Below are 20032 nucleotides of genomic sequence, written 5' to 3'. Positions count from 1 at the left end.
GTTCTAATTCTACCGGCAGATGACATGATTTACCATAAACTAGTTTAAATGGTGTGGTTCCTATCGGAGTCTTGTAAGCTGTTATGTAAGCCCACAGAGCTTCATGAAGTTTTGAAGACCAATCTTTCCTAGAGGTTGTAACTATTTTCTCTAATATTTTCTTAATTTCTCGATTAGAAATCTCTACTTTTCCACTCGTTTGAGGGTGGTAAGGCGTCGCTACTTGGTGTCAGACTCCATATTTGAGCAACAGTCGTTCAAAGATATTTGAAATGAAATGGGAGCCACCGTCACTAATTACAAGTCTCGGCACACCGAATCTAAATAAAAATATATTTTTAAAGAGTTTAATCACTGCTCGTGAATCATTTATAGGAAAGGCTACAACCTCGATCCATTTCGATACGTAATCGACAATAACGAGTATGTATTTATTACTGAAAGAAGATGGGAAAGGGCCCATAAAATCTATACCCCAAACATAAAAGACTTCTACTTCTAAGATACCTTTCAGTGGCATCTTGTTGCATCAAGAGATATTTGCATAGATTAGGCCAAAAGAGGCCAGATTGTAAGATCTTTGCACAAGTCTTTGAAGTGCTTGCATGCCATCCATAAGGTGCAGAATGGCAATGGGATATGATATTGTCTACTTCTTCTTCAAAGACACATCGATGGAAGATACCATCGGCGCCTCTTTTGAAAATAAGGGGCTCATCCCAGTAGTAATGTTTTAGATCATGGAATAATTTCTTCTTTTGTTGGTAGGTTAGGTCTGGTGGAAGTACTCTAACTGCTAGGTAGTTAACAAAGTTAGCGTACCATGGTAGTATGGTTTTGGTATAAAATGCTTCCACAACTTCATTAGTTTTTGTATCATTATAAGTTAAAGAGCATTCAGTTATGTTATTTCCTAACTGGGTTATAAGTCGACCATAAGAGAAATCGTCATTGATAGGTACTTGTTCAAGTTTCATATCCTCAATTCTAGAGAGGTGGTCAGCTACTACATTTTCGGTGCCTTTCTGGTCTTTAATTTCTATGTTGAATTCTTGTAATAGAATAATCCATCTTAAGAGTCTCAGTTTAACTTCCTTTTTACTTAATAAGTACCTAATTACGGCGTGATCAGTATAGACAATTATTTTTGCTCCTACTAAGTAAGAACGAAATTTATCTAATGCTAACACGACAACTAGGAGTTCTTTTTCTGTTGTGGCGTAGTTCATTTGCGCATGGTCTAAGGCTCTACTTGCGTGATAAATTGCATGAAGCTTTTTGTCTTTTCTTTGTCCTAAGACTGCGCCTACGACATAGTCACTAGTGTCACACATTATTTCAAATGGTCTACTCCAATCAGGTGTTTGCATAATAGGTGCGGTAATAAGAGCATTTTTCAAATGTTCGAACACTTCTAAGCATTTTTCATTGAAGATGAATTCAATGTTTTTCATTAATAAGTCAGTTAGTGGTTTGGTTATTTTAGAGAAATCCTTAATAAATCATCGGTAGGAACCGGCATGTCCTAGGAAACTACGTATTTCTATGATTTCTAATTTAGATTTATCTACTTCAATCCCTTTATCGGACACGATGTGTCCAAGTACGATTCCTTGTCGGACCATGAAATGGCATTTTCCCAATTTAGTACAAGATTAACTTTCACGCATATTTCAAGTACTATTTCTAGGTTCGATAGACATCCTTCAAAACTCTTCCCACAAACAGAAAAGTCATCCATAAATACTTCCATTATGTCATCGATAAAATCAACAAAGATCGACATCATGCATCTTTGAAATGTTGCGGGAGCGTTACATAGTCCAAATGGCATTCGTCGGTAGGTGAATGTACCATAAGGACAAGTGAAGGTAGTCTTTTTTTGGTAATTATGGTGGATAGGAATTTGAAAAAATTCTGAATAATAATCTAAATAGCAGAAGTGAGAATGTTTAGCCAATCGTTCAAGCATTTGATCAATAAAAGGTAGAGGAAAATGATCCTTACGAGTGGCTTTATTTAATTTCCTATAGTCAATGCACATTCTCCATCCAGTTTGAGTACATTTTATTACTGGTTCGCCTTTTTTGTTACTGACAATCGTAACCTTCCTTTTTAGGTATGATATGCACTGGGCTGACCCATTGACTATTGGATATCAGGTATATAATTCTTGCTTCTAATAGCTTTTGTACCTCTCTTTTAACTACATCACTCAAGATAGAATTGATTCTCCTTTGGTGTTCTCTAGAGGTTTTACAACATTCTTCTAGCATAATGTGATGCATACATACATAGGGACTTATTCCTTTAAGAATTGAGATGTTATAGGCTAGAGTTGTAGGGTATTTTCTTAAGACATGTAGTAATTTCTCAGTTTCTATATGTCCTAAGTATGTGTTAACTATTACTAGTCTTTCAAGCTCCGTGTCTAGGAATTCATACCTTAAATCTTTGGGTAATGTTTTAAGTTCTATGCTCGGTTTCTTTAGGCAAGGCATATGATTAGGAGTTAGTGTTAAAAATTCCCTTAGACTGTCATCTACGTATGACTCACGCCAATTATCATCTTCAAATATAAGAGGTGCTGGAATCTTTAGTACTTCAGTATACTTAGATCATTCCATCTCCATTTCTCTAATGCATTCGTCGATGACGTCTATAAAACAACACGAATATTCTATAACTGGTGCCTTTAAGAACCGTGATAGAATAAATTCAACTTTTTCTTCACCAACCTCAAAGGTTAGCTTTCCTTTCTCCACATCTATGATAGCTCCAACAGTGGCCAAAAAGGGTCTTCCTAAAATGATAAGGATGTTTGAATCCTCCTTTATGTCCATTATTATAAAGTCGGTAGGAATATAGAATTGACCTATACGGATGAAAACATTCTCTAGCATACCTACTGGAAATTTAATAGAACGGTCAGCTAGTTGAAGAAACATTCTTGTCGGTCTTACTTCTCATAATTTGAGTTTTTCACATATGGATAAGGGCATTAAACTAACATTGGCTCCTAAGTCGCATAGAGACTTGTCTATGACAAACTTTTCGATTACGCAAGGTATGGAAAAACTACCTGGATCTTATAGCTTAGGAGGCATGTTATTTTGGATTATAGCGCTACACTCAGCAGTAAGTGTAACAGTCTCATTATCCTAGAGATTTTTCTTATTAGTTAAGATAACTTTAAGGAACTTAGATTATGAGGGCATTTTTGTGATAGCTTCTATGAAAGGTATAATGATATTCATTTGTTTAAGAAGTTCTACGAATTTCTAAGATTGTCCTTCATTTTTAGACTTATTAAGTCTTTGAGGATAGAGTATATGTGGTTTGTATGGTGGAGGAGGCACATAAGGTTTTTCTTTCTCTACGACCTCTTCGTTTTTGTCTTCCTCTCCTTTATTCTTTTGTTCTTCTGGTTGATAATCAGTTGTTACCGTTTCAGTCGCTTTACTAGAGTTTTGATACATGGCTGAATTTTGAAGTCTTGGGTTAACCGGTCCATCTAATTCTATCCCACTTTGTAGTGTGATAGCGTTAGCATGACCTTTTGGATTTTGTTGAGGTTGACCAGGAAATGCTCCAGCTGGGGATGTTGTTGCTACTTGTTGTTGGGCTACTTGAGAAATTCGGGTTTCTAACATTTTGTTATGGGTAGCCATATCATCAAGCTTACTCGACATCTATTTCATCAACTCACTCGTGTGAGCATTTTGAATAGTGAAATCTTTGTTTTGTTGAACTTGGGCGTTCATGAAGTTTTCTATCATGAGTTCGAGATTTGACTTCCTAGGTGCTTGTGGAGTAGCAGGGGCTCCTTTCTGATAACCTGGAGGTACATCAGGTGATGGGTTTGTGAAAACAAAGAATTTTTGTTTTTATAAGAAACGTTTGGATGATTTCTCTAGCCAGGATTATAGGTGTTGGAATATTGGTTTCCTTGTGCGTAGTTTACTTGGTCGGTAGGAATACTAGCCAATAATTGACATTCAACATTAGTGTGCCCATGGGTTCCGCATAATTTGTAGTTTGGTGCCACAACAACTACGGCAGCTGCTTGGGTTATGGTTAAGTTCTTAATATTTGGAGTAAGAGCATTTACTTTAGCATTGACGTGGTCTATGCCATTGACTTCGTACATTCCGGTCTTCATAGTTGGTTTTTCTATAGAATTTCGCTCTTCTCCCCATTGGAAATGGTTTTGTGCCATGTTTTCAATGAGTTGATAGGAATCTTCATAAGGTTTGTCCATTAAAGCGCTGCCAGCTACAGTGTTTAGATTCATCTTAGTGTTGTACAACAAACCATAATAGAAAGTATGGATAATCAGCCATTGCTCAAGTCCATGGTGTGGACAAAGTCTCATCATGTCCTTGTATCTCTCTCAAGCGTCGAAAAGAGATTCATTATCTTTCTGCCTAAATTTGTTGATTTGGGCTCTTAGCATAGCAATCTTACTTGGTGGGAAATATCGCGCTAAGAAAACTTTCTTCAACTCGTCCCATGTAGTGACAAGGTTGGATGGTAGAGACTGGAGCCAAGATATATCTCTATCTCTTAAAGAAAAAGGGAAAAGATGTAGTCTTATTGCTTTGGCGCTGACACCATTCATTTTCACTGTGTCTGCGTACTACACAAACACTGATAAATAAAGGTTCAGATCATATGTAGGACTACCAGAGAACTGGTTCTATTGTATGACTGACAACAACGAAGGTTTTAATTTGAAATTGTTTTGTTCGATGGCAGGGGCAACAATGTTGTTGTGTGGTTCCTCCTGCGAAGGAACAACATAATACTTAAGAGGACGGTTTTGTGGTCCTTCAGCCGTAACTGATTCGGATTCAGATTTTGATTTTGGAAAAGGAAGATTGTACTTAATTCAGAATTTGTGAATTCGGAGTTGTAAGTTAATAAAATGCTCGACTTCGTCAACTAGTTGTTCTAGCTCTTCTCCTTGTGAGCGAGTTCTTGGCATACAATTGACGGTTTAAAAGGGTAAATAAAATAAAATTTGTCTTAGTCTATATTTCACAATAACAGAATCACAATATTGACTAGATTAGTCCCCGGCAGCGGCGCCAAAAACTTGATCGTGTGACTAATGAGTCAGTCATATTACTAATTGCAAGTGCACAGTCTATCGTGTAGTTTTAAAAGATATTGAACCCACAGGGACTAATAATCAAACTAATGTTATCTATCGGTGCTATGTAAAGCTAAGGCGAATGATTTCTTTGATTAAACGAATAAAAAGTGAAACTAAAATTAACTTAGAAAATATGATAATAAAGAGAGAGAGAGAGAGAATAGAATGTGGATTCCCCACACCTCAGAGACTCTGCAACGGATTGACTCATGCTTACGGTTAAATCGTGTTCAGTTGAAAATATAAGTTTAAAGACTAAACCTCACACTCTCGCGCTATTGAATAAAGCCACGCTCCCTAACCATAAGATTTTTCTCCTGCTCGCCCATTTTAATTAAGAAACATATTTTGAAAACTAAACAAATCCTAATCGATGTCTAAAACGCTCTTGCCCTCTTTAGGATCGATGCCCCGTTCCTACTATCTGGTTCGACCCCCATGCTCCCGTAGTGCCGACTCGAACCTTAATTGATTCTCACTCTCGTGACAAATCATATTAGTTTAACTTAGAAACAAAGACCAAAATATAATTTAATAAAAACTTTAAACCAATTTCATTACTGAGTCCCATCGGAAACGATGATCCTCACAAATTGGACTCAAAACGGTTTAGCTAGACATGAACTTAATTAAAAACAACTTAAACACACTAATTGCAATTGAAAACAATATGCTTAAACAATTACATAATACAATACCAATAATAATAAAGCGATATAATAAAGAACCTGTAAATGCGGGACTGGAAGTAAAAGCGGAACTGGAATAAACTACAATTATAACAACAAAGTAGTTGATCCAAGCGTACAAGCAAATCCTAAGACTAGTTCGTGGCAATCGCTCAATCGAGTGGTTATCACTGGAAAAGGTAATTTTGTGCTAAAACTAAACTGACAGCACTTCGCCTATATCTCCGGATATCAAAAACTAGGTACAAGAGCGTCTTATATAGAGCTACAACACTGTGAGACCTCTTCATTCACGTTCCAAGGTAGTTGAGGAAAGGTAGGGAAGTGGGAAGGAGTGAGTCCAACCCACTTTCACGTATTCTATTTCTGAAGGAAAATGGCGGTCGCCACAAGGCTCATGGCGGATGCCATGAGCTTTAATGAAGAAGCTTACGTGTTCTAGTGCCATGGTAGACGCCATAAGGCCATGGCGAACGCCATGCACCAGAATGCTGCATTTTTGCTCTTCTCTTCAATATTTCGCTCCCTTTTCCACTTCGTACACGCATATGCTTTGTAATTAACAAGTACCTGAAACATAGACAAAACAAGACGTAACAGTGACATAACATAGTAAAATAATGATAAATAACATACAAAATGAGTCTAAAAACATAATGCGTTTTCACGCTATCAACAGGAAACAAAACCTTTGGCACCGGTTATAGTGTATTAGAAAAAAGTAAGCACGATCTACCATAAAAAACAACTTTAATAGCCCAATCCAGTGGTATGTATTGAAAATTATTCCCCTATTTGAGATTCACAAATTTTTGGTACTTGTGACTAAGGGTGTATGTGGGCCACTTTGGGTTGGAGTTGGTCAAACCCAATACCTAATTCATATAGGACACTCCAGTTTAGGTGAGGTAAAACAACCACTTGTTACACCAATGAGTCGGTTTGGACAAACCCACTAATTTTCGGGTTGGGTTGGATTGGATAGTGGATTGCCCAAATATTTTTTCTTTTTTTATTAATATTAAATGACAAAATAATGATTCATCATACTTTTCTCATAAAAATTACTCAACATTTATATTTTCTTTAAAAAAACATAGATAATATATTTTTACTATCTTTTAGCATCATAAAATAATAAATGATATCATCAACTAATAAAATTATCATAAAATACTAGCAACAAATCAAAGTTGCATGACATAAAATTGTATTAGCATCAAAATAATTAAAGATTCAAACATTCAAAATTAGATAAAATTATGATTCACTAAAATAGTAAATGTTAAGAGATTAAAATGGTAAGAACTAAGTTAATATTCATCTAAATCACTAAAATTATAATAATAAATGTTTGATTAGTGGTTCAATGAGTTTTTTTTTGGGTTTGGGTCCAGTTTTACCCAAAACCCGGTTTTTTAAATGTTTTTTTTTTAATTTGTAAACCCATATCCACCCAATTACCCGACACAACCCACTTTTTTGGATTTTTTTGGGTTGATTTGACCGGGTTTTGTGGCTTGACCCAACCTATATACACCCTACTTGTGACATTGATCCAAATGATTTACCCATTTCTTTGAAAAAAGAAATGAAATTATGTTCTTAGGGGATAATGTGGGACACAATGTCTGGGACAACATGTACACCGGATTAAAATAGATTAAAGGATACTAAGAAATTAAAACAAAAATCAATAAAGAACACAAAAGAATTGGTAACCCAGTTCAGTGCAACATCACCACATATGAGGGGCTTCCAATAGAAGAATGGAAATCCACTGTCAAAAGTATTAGTATAAGTAGTTTTAGATGAACAACCCTTATTCAATGCCCACTTCCTAATACTACATGTGTTCTATTTAGGACTCCCCATAAATATGATAACCCTTCTCACTTTTTCTTAATCACAACCCTAGTGATTAATGCTTACAAAAGATTAATAATTTTGAATTACAACTCAACTAAATAATCCACCTTCATTCCATGAATATTCAATTTAGGCTTATTTAGAGGTCTACAACAACCAACAATACAAAGACTCAAAGGATAAAAATCCTTGAACACTAGATCTTCAATGCTTTTTTCGTGTTTTGTTCAAAGGTAGGAATGTGTCTCTTTAAATAGCAATCCATCTTTTGGGATTTTCTCCAATAAGCATTAGATTTGATAACAACCAGGGTTGATTTACTTTAAGAACATCCACAAAAAGGTTTGATTTGATTTGATAATCATTCAATCAAAACATTCATTTAATTGACTTTGATCTTATTAAATCTTTTAGCAAATATTAGTGAATCACATATTGCTAGAAGATACAAATCATAAACACCAAATCTTCGAAGAATCAACTAAAATTTTTATCATAAGATCTCACAAACCATGACCTACAGACTAAGGCCAGATGTTGCACACATGCTGGAACATCTTGTACCACATGTTTTATCTTCACCCAAAAATAGATCTTGTACTACCCAATGTTATTTTATCTAATGCAGCCAATAAAAGGATCAACAATCTCCCCCTTTGGAAAATTTTGGCTAAAATAACTTACAACCTTTCTACAAGATGTGCATGAGAAAAACAAAACATTCTCATTCAGGTAGCACACCAAAAAAGAATATACACAACAAAAACAACAACAAAAGTAACATACATATAAGAGATCATACAAGGTGGTTGCTATAATCATTACTCCCCCTTTTTGACATAATTTGAAAAAAGGTATGGATAGCAAACCAGAGCATCAAGCACATGCTAAGATCAGAAATGAATACCAACTCTAGAAGAACAAAAACCATTATCATAGTGTAGAAACATGTTTTCCTGAGGAAATATGTTAGACATAATGTGTGGGATAATTTGTATGACAATGTGTAACAAACAAAATAAAGGCAGAATAAAAATAGCACATCAAGGTAACATCACACAATCTTCTTATGAACACCAGATTAAAGCCACATCCTTTCTTGAATATTATCATATCCTTATCTCCCCTTAATTTTCAGAAAATTGCAAGGGGTAACAAAATATCCATCCCAGAATGGGAACAAGTACTAGAGAACAAGAACACATACCACAAAATTACAGTAACAACAATTTTGTTCTTCAGACGGATAAATGTCAAACACAACGTCTGACACAATGTGTATGATAATGTACTTACGTAACAGTAATAACAAGTTAAGGTGAAAAATCTCTCACATTTCTCCATCAAAAACTAGATCAGTTTCATTAACAGGTGCACAAATGTGTAACAAAATTTTACCCACACCTTTTCCAACATTCACTATGTAACTCAAAGTCAAAACACTTGGGGTAACATCAATATCATCATCACAAATGATAATGTATTTCATTTTGAACACACAAAATATCATAATTTAGAGAGGGAACACCAATAAGTAGTTGGATGCCATAAGATTCACCATGTTTAACCAATTGACAAATATGCACAACTCCACATTCCAAGGTAGCATGAGTTCCTACCTGGTACAAAAATCAATGATGCATCAATAGATTACTTCTTATTGCAGACTTAGCATATTACCATATCCAAATTTATTAATAGCAGGAACATTTGGAAGACTAATGTCTAGGACATCTTTCCCAACACTCACATCGCAACTGAAATTCAACAATCCAGGAGTAATACCATCATTCTTAACCATAGGTGACTTTAACAACTGGGGATAACCAAATCCAACACTCAAAACTATCTTCAACAATTGAAAATCACTAAGAAGCTTCATAGAAAAAGAATCAACATGTTTTCTACTTTGCTCAAACATATATTCTCCAAAATTCAGCTTTGCCTTGTTCCTATTTGGAAGATAAGTTTGGCCAAAGCAGTGGTTATCCCTGAACTATGATTTTTGGGTTCCCAATTAGCTGCACCAATCCTATTCAAAATAAAATACTTCACACTCAATCTCACACAAGGGAGTAAACCTTTCTTGGGAAATTGCTTCACTTGCCCACAAATTATCTCTTTAGCAATTTTGTCAATAAAGGGAACTTTATTAGACCCTGCAGACTTGCTTATACCCAAATAATCCTTAACAATTGAAGGGTACAACTTCACACACTTTCTCTATCATGCACCTTTCTATACTCATTAATGCCTTCAACATTATGTTCATTAGAAATGTTCATAATGATTTCCTTAACCAACTTTTCATATCAAAGACCAACAACTTTTATCAACTCCATGATTTCTTTACAATCCAAAGCTTCTTTATCTAACTCTCTTTCACAAGCAATCCTTCTTTGGAAAATACACTTCCAATTCTAAACACTTGTTTCCGAATGAAATTAAATAGTATCCATGGGAGCAAATGAGATATTCATAGGAGTACTCTTTCCTCCAACCTTTCTCCTTATAGTGTGCATAATGTCAAGGACATATTCTTCATCATTTGTCTCAAAGAACAAAAAACCCTAGCATACTAGAACTTGCTTTGTGTGTTATTCAAAGGTAGGAATGATTCTCTTTCAATAACAATCCATCTTCTGGGATTTTCTCCAATGAGCATTAGATTTGATAACAACTAGATTTTATTTGCTTTAAAAACATCCACAAAAATATTTGATTTGATTTTGATCTTTATTCAATTTAAATCTTCATTTAATTGGATTTGATCTTATAAAATGTTTTAGCAAATCTCACAGAATCACATATTTCTAAAAGATACAAATCATAAACACCAGATCTTCCAGGAACCAACCAGAATTTCGCTAAGAAGATCTCACAAAACCATGACCTACAGACTGAGGCTAGATGTTACGCACATGCCGGAACATCTTGTCTCACTTGTTGCATCTTCACCAAAAATACATCTTGTCTCACATGTTGCATCTTCACTAAAAATACATCTTATACTATCCAATATTGTTTTACCTTATGCAGCTAATCAAAGGAACAACATGATAAGATATGTTGTCCCTATATGTATGAATATATTTTTCTCAATATGTCTCCTCTTCAAATCTTTCCACACACTATTAGAGTTTTACTACAACTATTGATTATGTGAGAATCTCATCATATATTGAAGAAGCATTGAAATTGGTGAAAGGCTAAGAGACAAGAAGCTAGTTGGATCCAAATGGATTTATACTGTAAAAAATAAATCATATAACACCATTAATCATTATAATGTAACACAAGTGGCATAAGTGTATACTTAGACATGACATTGATTACTAGGAGACATTTGCACCAGTGACAAAGATGAATTTTGTTTGAATATTACTATTCTTTCTGCTTACTCTAGATGTGATTTACAACAATTTGATTTTAAAAGTGCATTCTTGCATGGAAACTTAGAGCACAACATATAGGAAAAATGTATATGGAGATTCCACCAGATTTTAGTTAACTAGAGCCAACAAGGTCTTACAATCGAGGAAGACCTTATATGGATTAAAGGTGTCCACTCGAGCATTATTTCAAAGATTCACAAAGGAATCTTTGAATCTGGGCTATAAGCAAAGCCAAGGAGATCACACTTTATTTTTTAAAAGTACCAAAGAAGGAAAATATATTGTACTTCTTTTTTAAGTTGATGATAATATTGTTACAAAAGATGATTTGAATGAGAGGCAACTACTTAAAAAGAAATTACCTGCACAATTTTAAATGAAATAACTTGGAGAACTCAAGTACTTCTTAGGGATTGAGGTCACCCACTCAAATGAAGGAATTTTTATCTTTCAAGCAAAGTATGTAACGCCCTAATTAATATATCTCTAATAACAATTAGAAGTTAACGCTAATACTAGATACAATAGAAATAACAAGTTTTGAATTACAAGTCTTATATAGTACATAAAAAACCTATGATCACATGTATATAAAAAATCCAGACAACACAAAAAAATTGTCTACTATTCTTCAACCCAGCGGAAGCGCAATTGAACTCCAATGTCACACCTTTAGTTAAACTTGAATTTGAATACCTCTTATATGAAAAAATACCTTGTGGAATGAGATACTAATACTAGTAGGTTCATTAACTAGCACAGGAAATTGCATAACTACACATCTATTAGATCTTAGATTCATCTGAAGTTCTATCCCAGTCTTATTTATATCTACACATTCTTTCATCATCTTGAATCAATTATATGCAATTAATTCATAAAAAATACATCAATATTAGTCCCATCTTATTACTTTAATCAATAATCATAACTTGTCTTAATTGAATGGAAGAGAATCAATCAATGTTTGCCCTTCAGTGCCAAATTCATCTACAATGGTTAGAAATTACTCAGGTCCCCCTCTTAATAATTATTCATGATTTTCTTAACTATACCTAAACCATCCATGTTTTTCATGAAATACTAAAATTATTGTGCTCAAGATTTTCCTATAATGGGTATTAAACTATCAAGGTTTTCCCTACCACCCTTAGCCCATTATACTCAAAATCTTCCTACACTTATTGTAGATAATCCAGGTTTTCCCAATAGTAATCAACTTTGTTTTTATTCACTTTAACATACATACATCATACTGAACCAACATGTACTAGCTTAATTATATCGACCCTCAAGGTCTAATACTTGAGGGATTATGAAATGGAATAACCTTATTGGTCTCAAAGAGGCCGATCCATGAGTAACATGAGATGACATTTGGTGCGAAAAGGTGGCATTATGTGGCGAGCACGTGAGCTCTTCTAGTCTAGCCCAATACGCCTAGGGTATGAATCACTCAGTTCAACCCAAGTGCACAAAGACTTGTCAACACATGTGCGAGGAAAGGTAACTGCAACACCACATGTCCAAGAATAAATTCAGGCCCATATTAAGAGGAATACGTGTTTTCCTTCTATTCCTGTGATCTAGCCAAGTAGGTGGGGAAAAAATCGGTTCCTTAGCAACTACTTGTCCAAAGGGACATCGTTATAAATATCCCAAATACATGTTTGGAAAAGGATGAATTTCTACATAATAATAACTCAAAAACCCCTCTTGCATTCCATAACACAAGCATAGTTTACACTATTGTACTTACCACATGTACATTTGGCATTCACTATAAAGATCGACAAAACTGACATTGACCAAACATTCATCTAAAAATACAGTTTCCTAAATCACCCTTCCACAATGGTGGGACATGGAAACTCCAACAACACTAATGATGATGATGAAACCGTAACGAATATGCATGTCACTATTAAATATTTATGCGCAAACAAAGCTTTATAGAGAAATATCCCACACTTTTACCAACATCGACATGATGATTCCCACTAGAGGGAGACATGATCCTTGATCTCTAACCCCTCTCCAACAAAGTCAGGGACACCCTCATTCCAAAAAACTTCAAACCACCACCCCTAATATCTTTCGATAGAAAGAGTAGCCCACAAAAGCACATCACGAACATTAATAATCAGATGTAGATAATAGGAGCCATTGGTTCCTTGAAATTCAAGATCTTATATGACACATTCAAGGAGGTAACATTGACGTGGTACATTGACCTCCTGAAACAATTAGTGACTGGTTATCATGACCTATCTAGAAAGCTGATCCACCAGTTCTTGGCGAGATAACATAGAAACATCTCAACCACTTTCCTATTAAATGTCCGTCATTGGCATTGTTAGTCCTTGAGAGATTATCCCACCAAGTTTAATGAGGTGACCATCATGGTGGTCAATCCTTATCAGGAAAATTTCATGGGAGCATTTCAAAATGGCTTGAAATATGGGAACTTAAATGAATCTCTCGCCCAAAATCATGATACTTCCATGGTAGATATTATGGAACGGTTAGAGTGATACATAAAGGGAGAAGTAAAAAATGCATAGAAGAAGGCTAAATACACTAAAGGGTGCGCCATTTGTAGCTTTGATCCTTCCAAACAACCATGTAAAAGCCATTACACAATGCCAGTTTGAGATAATGTGACCTTTAAACGCAATGGAAAGCCATCATACAAATACACACTACTCAACACCATTCGAGAGAAAATATGGCGTGAAGTAATCCATACCCATGACATACCACCTCCTCCAATCCCAAAGTGGGAAGTTATGGGGGAACGAACCTAACAATGTCTGTCACTAGTTGATGAGGGAAATAAAGCGCTTTATCCAAGACATCCACTTTAGAAATATGTTCATCAAATTATGAACAAACCGGGGGGGGGGGGGGATACAACTTTCCCTCTTGGGAGGGAACATCCCTAAATCCCTTAGTCCTAGAAAGATAAAATTCTAGAAGGAGGAAAGAAGGACAAGAAAGTATGTCATATATTCAACCCCATCACCCTAGGGTTTGTTGGAGGAGGAAAATATCCTTAATTCATTACCTGGGAAGCTTCCCGAGCCTAAGATCACATTCTCCCATAAATATGGTGATAAGGTATAAGTGTCAAACTTTGAATAAAGTGAGTTCCAATAAATTACAAAATCTAGACATACATTTTCTATTAGGACACTTTAGAGAGACTACAATTGTATCCAAACGATCTAAAATCGTTTAGAGGTTCTCTGGTTGGATTTTCAAACGAGCATGTTTAAGTCAAGGGGTAGATCACTCTCAAAATTATGTTTGGACTGAAGGAGAACACAAAGATGACCAAGGTCCATTTTCATCGTATGACACCATTATCGAATGACCCATTTTCATCCGTCTAGAGTCCACACTATCAGAACTCCACCTCACCATAAAGTACCCACTAGAGAATGGGTGAGTATGTATTATAAATGGAGATCAAAAGACTTCCCAAAAATGCCACCAAGACAGTTTGAGAATCAAGAAGGTGACAATGGCCACCTGTATGGTTCTGAAATAGGATATCCATGAGGTAAAATTTGTTGATCTTAAACTTGGAAAAAAAGTATATTAGGGAAAGAATCATGCCCAAAAAATATCTAAAAGAGGTCCAAATAGGGCGTTTGAATTCCAAACAACAAAGTAGGGCACCTCATTGCCAGTAGTCGAAGAAAGGGAACTAGTCACCTTGGTCCAAAAAATATTATTCTATTTGCCTGGGATCCCTTTGACATTACAAGGATTAATTCAATATTCACATGTTATTGCCTTACCCTCATTGCCTCGATAAACAAGTAGTTAAGAGAAAGTGTAAGATGGTTTAGAAAAAAAGGATTTTTATTGATGAAAAAGTAAGAAAGTTGAAGGAAGATGGGTTAATAACATATATTAAATATCCCACCTTGCTTGCAAACATGTTGTTGGTGAGAAAGACATTATGAAAATGGAGAATGTGCATAGATTTCAAAAATCTCAACCTAACATCCCCCAAGGATCCCTATTTGTTACCTAACATTTATAGGTTGATTAACAGGTCGTTAGTGTACAAGACCTTGAGCTTTGTGGAAACCTGTTATGGTTACATCTAGATTAAGAGGTCCCTTAGATGTGCCCAAAACCGCATTCATGTTCAAAAAAATATAATTATAAATATGAGGTCATGCCTTTCGGTCTCAAGAATTCAAATGTTACTTACTAATGGAAAATGGGTGTGGTATTTACAAAATAGATAGAGAGGAACCTTGAGGTCTATATATATGACATGATTATAAAGATACCGGAGGATGAAAACCACTACAATAATCGAGAGGACATCCTGAAGCCAGACATGAAGTACAACATGCACTTGAACCCTACCAAGTGTTCATTTAGCATTTAGGTAGAAAAATTATTGAGATTCGTATTAACTATTAAGAGTCCCACATCGGATAACATATAGCCTGAACATGTGCTTATAAGTGGGGGCAATCCTCATCCTACAAGCTGGTTTGTATGGTCGAGTTAGGCTGAACCACATTTGTTAAATGGTATCAGAGTCTGATTTAAGATCTGATGGGCCACGTGCTATGGTTTTTGCTATTAGGCCAACAACTATTTATTTCCATGCTCTAGTTGTCTAGTCTTGGGTGTGAGGTGTTGTGTTAAGAGTTTAACATTGGATAGTATATGGCATGGACATGTGATTATAAGTGGGGGTAATCGTCACCCTACAAGCCGATTTTGTAGGTTAAGTTATGCCTAACCACATTTCTTAGCATTAACAATTATAGGAATAGATTCCAAACTGGACATGTGTCATACCATCATTGTTATGAGTAGCTCTACCACAATAAAGGAGGCTCAAGAGTTGACAGGACGCCTAACCTCCCTCTCCCGATTCCTTTTATGTGCAAGGGATAAAACTTTCCATTTCTACGCAAACCTAAAAGTTGAAGAAGATGCTTTCTCTTGAACATGCAATGCCTAATTAACTATGTCTTTTCTTCTACTTCTTACTCCAGAATGAAACTCACATTTGATAACAATAATTGAATTCTCTCTTTTCAAGTTAACTTGATTCCTCTATACATATTTCCTCTTAGATGTTGTTGATGATCATAAAGAATTGATAATGGTTAACGAAAGAAGGCTTGCAATCACCTCATTCTCCCAATTTCTCTCTCTTCCTAAGAAGAAGATGAGAATTGCTTCTAAATCATTTTCTCTATTTTTAAAGTGGATTTTTTTTTACTCTTTACTAATGTTTGTGCAATCCCCTAAATGCCCTTGCATCAATCAAATCCCACGTTAGCTTTTTATCTACAATTCCTTATCTTAAGACTCAATATTTTCTCCTTTATCTTTATCAGTTTCAAATAGATTTGGAATGCCACTTAAGCATTGTAAAATGACAAAAATATGTTTTATAATAAAGTGATTTATTTACCCTTTTCCCCATGTTTTCATTAATCTATAAAAGAGTTGGTTTTTTTAATCAATGGTTTAGGTTGAGATAACTAAAATTGCACTTAATTTTAACAAACATGACTTCACCATCATCTTGATAAAACCTAATGAAAATTGCACATATAAAAACTTCTCAAATAATTAATTACCACTCATTTTTTTAGGTATCACTTCCATTTATATACCTACAATATGCACATATGGGACTGTCTTCCTTCATTTATTCTCATTCTATGAACTCACCTCTAATTTGATTATAATCAAAATACTATCTCTGTTCTAAATTGAACGATTCAGATTTTTTACAAAAATAACCCACTTTTTCAAGGAAATTCCCAAAATACCCATGGTTTCAAAAAAAATCCCAAACTACCCTACTTTTAGGAGGAGTCGCCAATTGAATTGGAGACTCCTCTTAAAAATTGAATGGAGGCGCCAACTGGATTGGCTAGAGCAGGTGCCCTAGCCAATCCAATTGGTGCCCCTGTGTAGGGTTTAAGAGGAGGCGCCAATTCAATTGGAGACTCCTCCTAAAACGCAATTTTTGTGTTATAAATAGATGCGTTGTGTGAGTAATTGTTTCACATCTCATATAATCGTTTGACAATCATGATTGGTGTTCGTCGCCGATACGGAAAGGTGATTTATGCGAGAGACAAACCTCAGATGTTGATGCTGTTCTGGAACATCACTACGTTCGATCAACTAAAGAGGGAGTTGGTTCGTTGGTTAGATGGGAAAATACCAGAAGGGGAAAAAATTAGAAGTATTGAGAGACTTGACAATATCTTTGGTTGGGTGCGAATGAAGACTGATAAGGATGCTAGGGAAATTATGTTCGGTCGAGACGACATCAATTTGATTGTTGTAATCAGTTAGAAATATTTATGTTTTTCAGATAGCTTATTTTGTACTGATGTTTGTTGTGAACCTCGTTTTAACAAAAACTTAATGATATATAATGATTGAAGGTTACAGAAGTACAATGTTACAAAAAGCTTAAGACCTAAATGATGCTCCTCGATTGGGACAGTTGTTCTTGTTGTGTCCTAGTTGACGACAAATACTATATAATCTTATCATTTTATTTGTGGAATCCATCTCTGTTCTGATACGTGTGTTGTTTGGCCTTCCTTTTTTCTTTCTACGCATCTCGTCATTGTGCCAAACAATATTACCTTCATATGGAGGCCAGTAATCCTCCATTGGTAGTACTGATAAGCTTTGATTATATACATTCATGATGTTGTTGGCCTTGTACACATCAGATAAATGGTTGTAAGCATCTTGACGAGTATAAGCGCATGCTGCAATGACATGAGAGCGAGGTATGCGGAAGGCCTGGAATTTTCCACAATCGCACCAACTTCTGTTTAGTCTAACAGCGTAGGCTAAATTTGGTCTCCCCTCGTTGTGGTCCATTGTTTCTTGGACGCTAAAATTTTGCCTATGACGGTCAAAGACTGTTACATTGTGTGTGCTAGCTTTGATGCTCTCCTCTTTCATGACCTTCATGCAACACTCACTGAATACTTGCCCGGACATTAACACCGCACTCCATCTTTCACCTCTGGTTGCGAACGTAGAATCTAATCTATAATAGGTTGATCTTACCAAGGCGGTTATTGGCAGATTTCGAATTCCTTTGAATACCTCGTTCATGCATTCCACAATGTTTGTTGTTATATGGCCCCATCGACAACCTCTGTCAAATGCCCTTGTCCATTGCTCTACTGGTATGTTATTTAGCCATCTCCTTGCTTCTTCATTAGACAATCTAAATTCATCACGATAAAATTGAAATGACAGCTGAGTTAGAGCATACCCAACATTCACCACCTTCTTGCGAAGATTCTTATCTTTTATAGCACGCATGAAGTTTTGTGCAATGTGTCTGATACAATAGACATGGGTAGAAGGAGGATCATGCCATCCGTTGTCATGGTTGTTGTAGGCACTCTCAATGGCAGCATGTCTATCAGAAATCAAACAGAGATTGGCTTGTGGAGCCACACGCGTTCTGAGATGTCGAAGAAAGTAACCCCATCCACCAGCCGTTTCACCTTCAACAAGAGCAAATGCAATGGGAAAGACATTGTTGTTGCCGTCTTGTGCAACCGCCATGAGCAAAGTACCCTTGTATTTTCCGTATAACCAAGTGCCATCAATTTGAATAATAGGTTTGCAGAATGCGAAAACTTTGATGCACGGGTCAAATGCCCAAAAGAGACGGTGAAAGATTCTATTACCTGTAGCACAGGTTCAGTCTGGCATCACCGCTGGCAATGTCTCCATAATTGCCACATTTCTTGGGACATATGTTTTTAGTGCCCATAAAAACCGTGGCAATTCCTTGTATGAATCCTCCCAGTTGCCGAAAACTTGTTCAACAGCATTTGTCCTTGCAATCCATGATTTCTTGTAATATGGAGTATAATTATATGTTGTTCTGATATGGGATATAATTATACTCACCTTCCCTGATGGGTCTTTATTAACCAACGACAGAATGTCTTGACATATCAACGCTGCGCTTAGTTTACGGTGATATTGTTCAACGTTAGTTGCAATGCAACTGTGAGGTGGGTCTATTGAAGCGATCTCCCAAGAGTCATTTTTCTTCTTGTAAGACGCAGCCAAACGAAACTTACAAAGCATGTTACGACATTCGATAACATACCTTCTAGAATCAGTGTGTTTCATTGTAAAGTCAGCAGAGTTGTTCATGTGGAATTTTTTGAAAACCAGAACACATTCTTCTTTGGTACGAAATATGTCTCCCACCTTTAATTCGCCTTCTGATCTCGGATATGGATTATAGAAAACACTGTTAGATGTTTCATCGTCGTGAAGATCCATATTTGTCATATGTTGAGGCGGATTGTAGACATGACTAAGAGGTATTCGTGGTGGTTGATCATCATCTTCATCATCGTTGTTCAGCATGTGATCAACTTGTATCTCGGTCTCCTCTTCTTCTTCATCAACGACGTCCACTTCTGCTTCTGCTTCTGGGTTGACGTCATCTGACCATTGTGGATCATCTCACCAAATTCATCCTGACTGGTTAGTTGAGACTGTTGGGATGGTATACATGGTTGAAGAGTAATGTACAACTCAATACAGTTGCAGCCTGAATGTTCATGACTAACAAACATGTATTCAACATCTTCATCGTCGCGTACCTTAAGGGGGAAATACTTGCATTGACTATTCTAAAAAAATATTGGATTTTGATATGTGATCTTTGACACAATACCCAATCCTATACAGGATATTATTCTTTTTTTCAAATGCAAGAAGGTTTCATTTCTCTTGATCGTGAGTCTAATGGTATCGGTGTTTCAAAAACAAAAACCATATAGCTCAGACTAGTATGTTTCACCGTTGCAGTGAACGTTGCCACTATATAATGATGAAGATGACATTGTGCAGATGAAAAC

The 20032-nt window shown here is 35.8% G+C and overlaps 1 protein-coding gene and 1 non-coding gene across 2 annotated transcripts; one reads left to right on the top strand and one right to left on the bottom strand.

Moving 5' to 3' along the window:
* Nucleotides 1-2618: 2618 nt before the first annotated feature.
* Nucleotides 2619-2948, bottom strand: LOC127103647 (uncharacterized). Its single transcript, XM_051040896.1, has one exon. The coding sequence runs from the start codon at nucleotides 2946-2948 to the stop codon at nucleotides 2619-2621; it is 330 nt and encodes a 109-aa protein (XP_050896853.1).
* Nucleotides 2949-4349: 1401 nt separating this feature from the next.
* LOC127116559 (small nucleolar RNA R71) lies at nucleotides 4350-4456 on the top strand. Its single transcript, XR_007801384.1, has one exon. It is a non-coding gene; the product is annotated as a small nucleolar RNA R71 (small nucleolar RNA).
* Nucleotides 4457-20032: the final 15576 nt, after the last annotated feature.

The sequence above is a fragment of the Lathyrus oleraceus genome, chromosome 1 (genome assembly GCF_024323335.1).
Source record: "Lathyrus oleraceus cultivar Zhongwan6 chromosome 1, CAAS_Psat_ZW6_1.0, whole genome shotgun sequence".
Taxonomy (NCBI): domain Eukaryota; kingdom Viridiplantae; phylum Streptophyta; class Magnoliopsida; order Fabales; family Fabaceae; genus Lathyrus; species Lathyrus oleraceus.
This window is presented reverse-complemented; position numbering and strand designations above follow the sequence as displayed.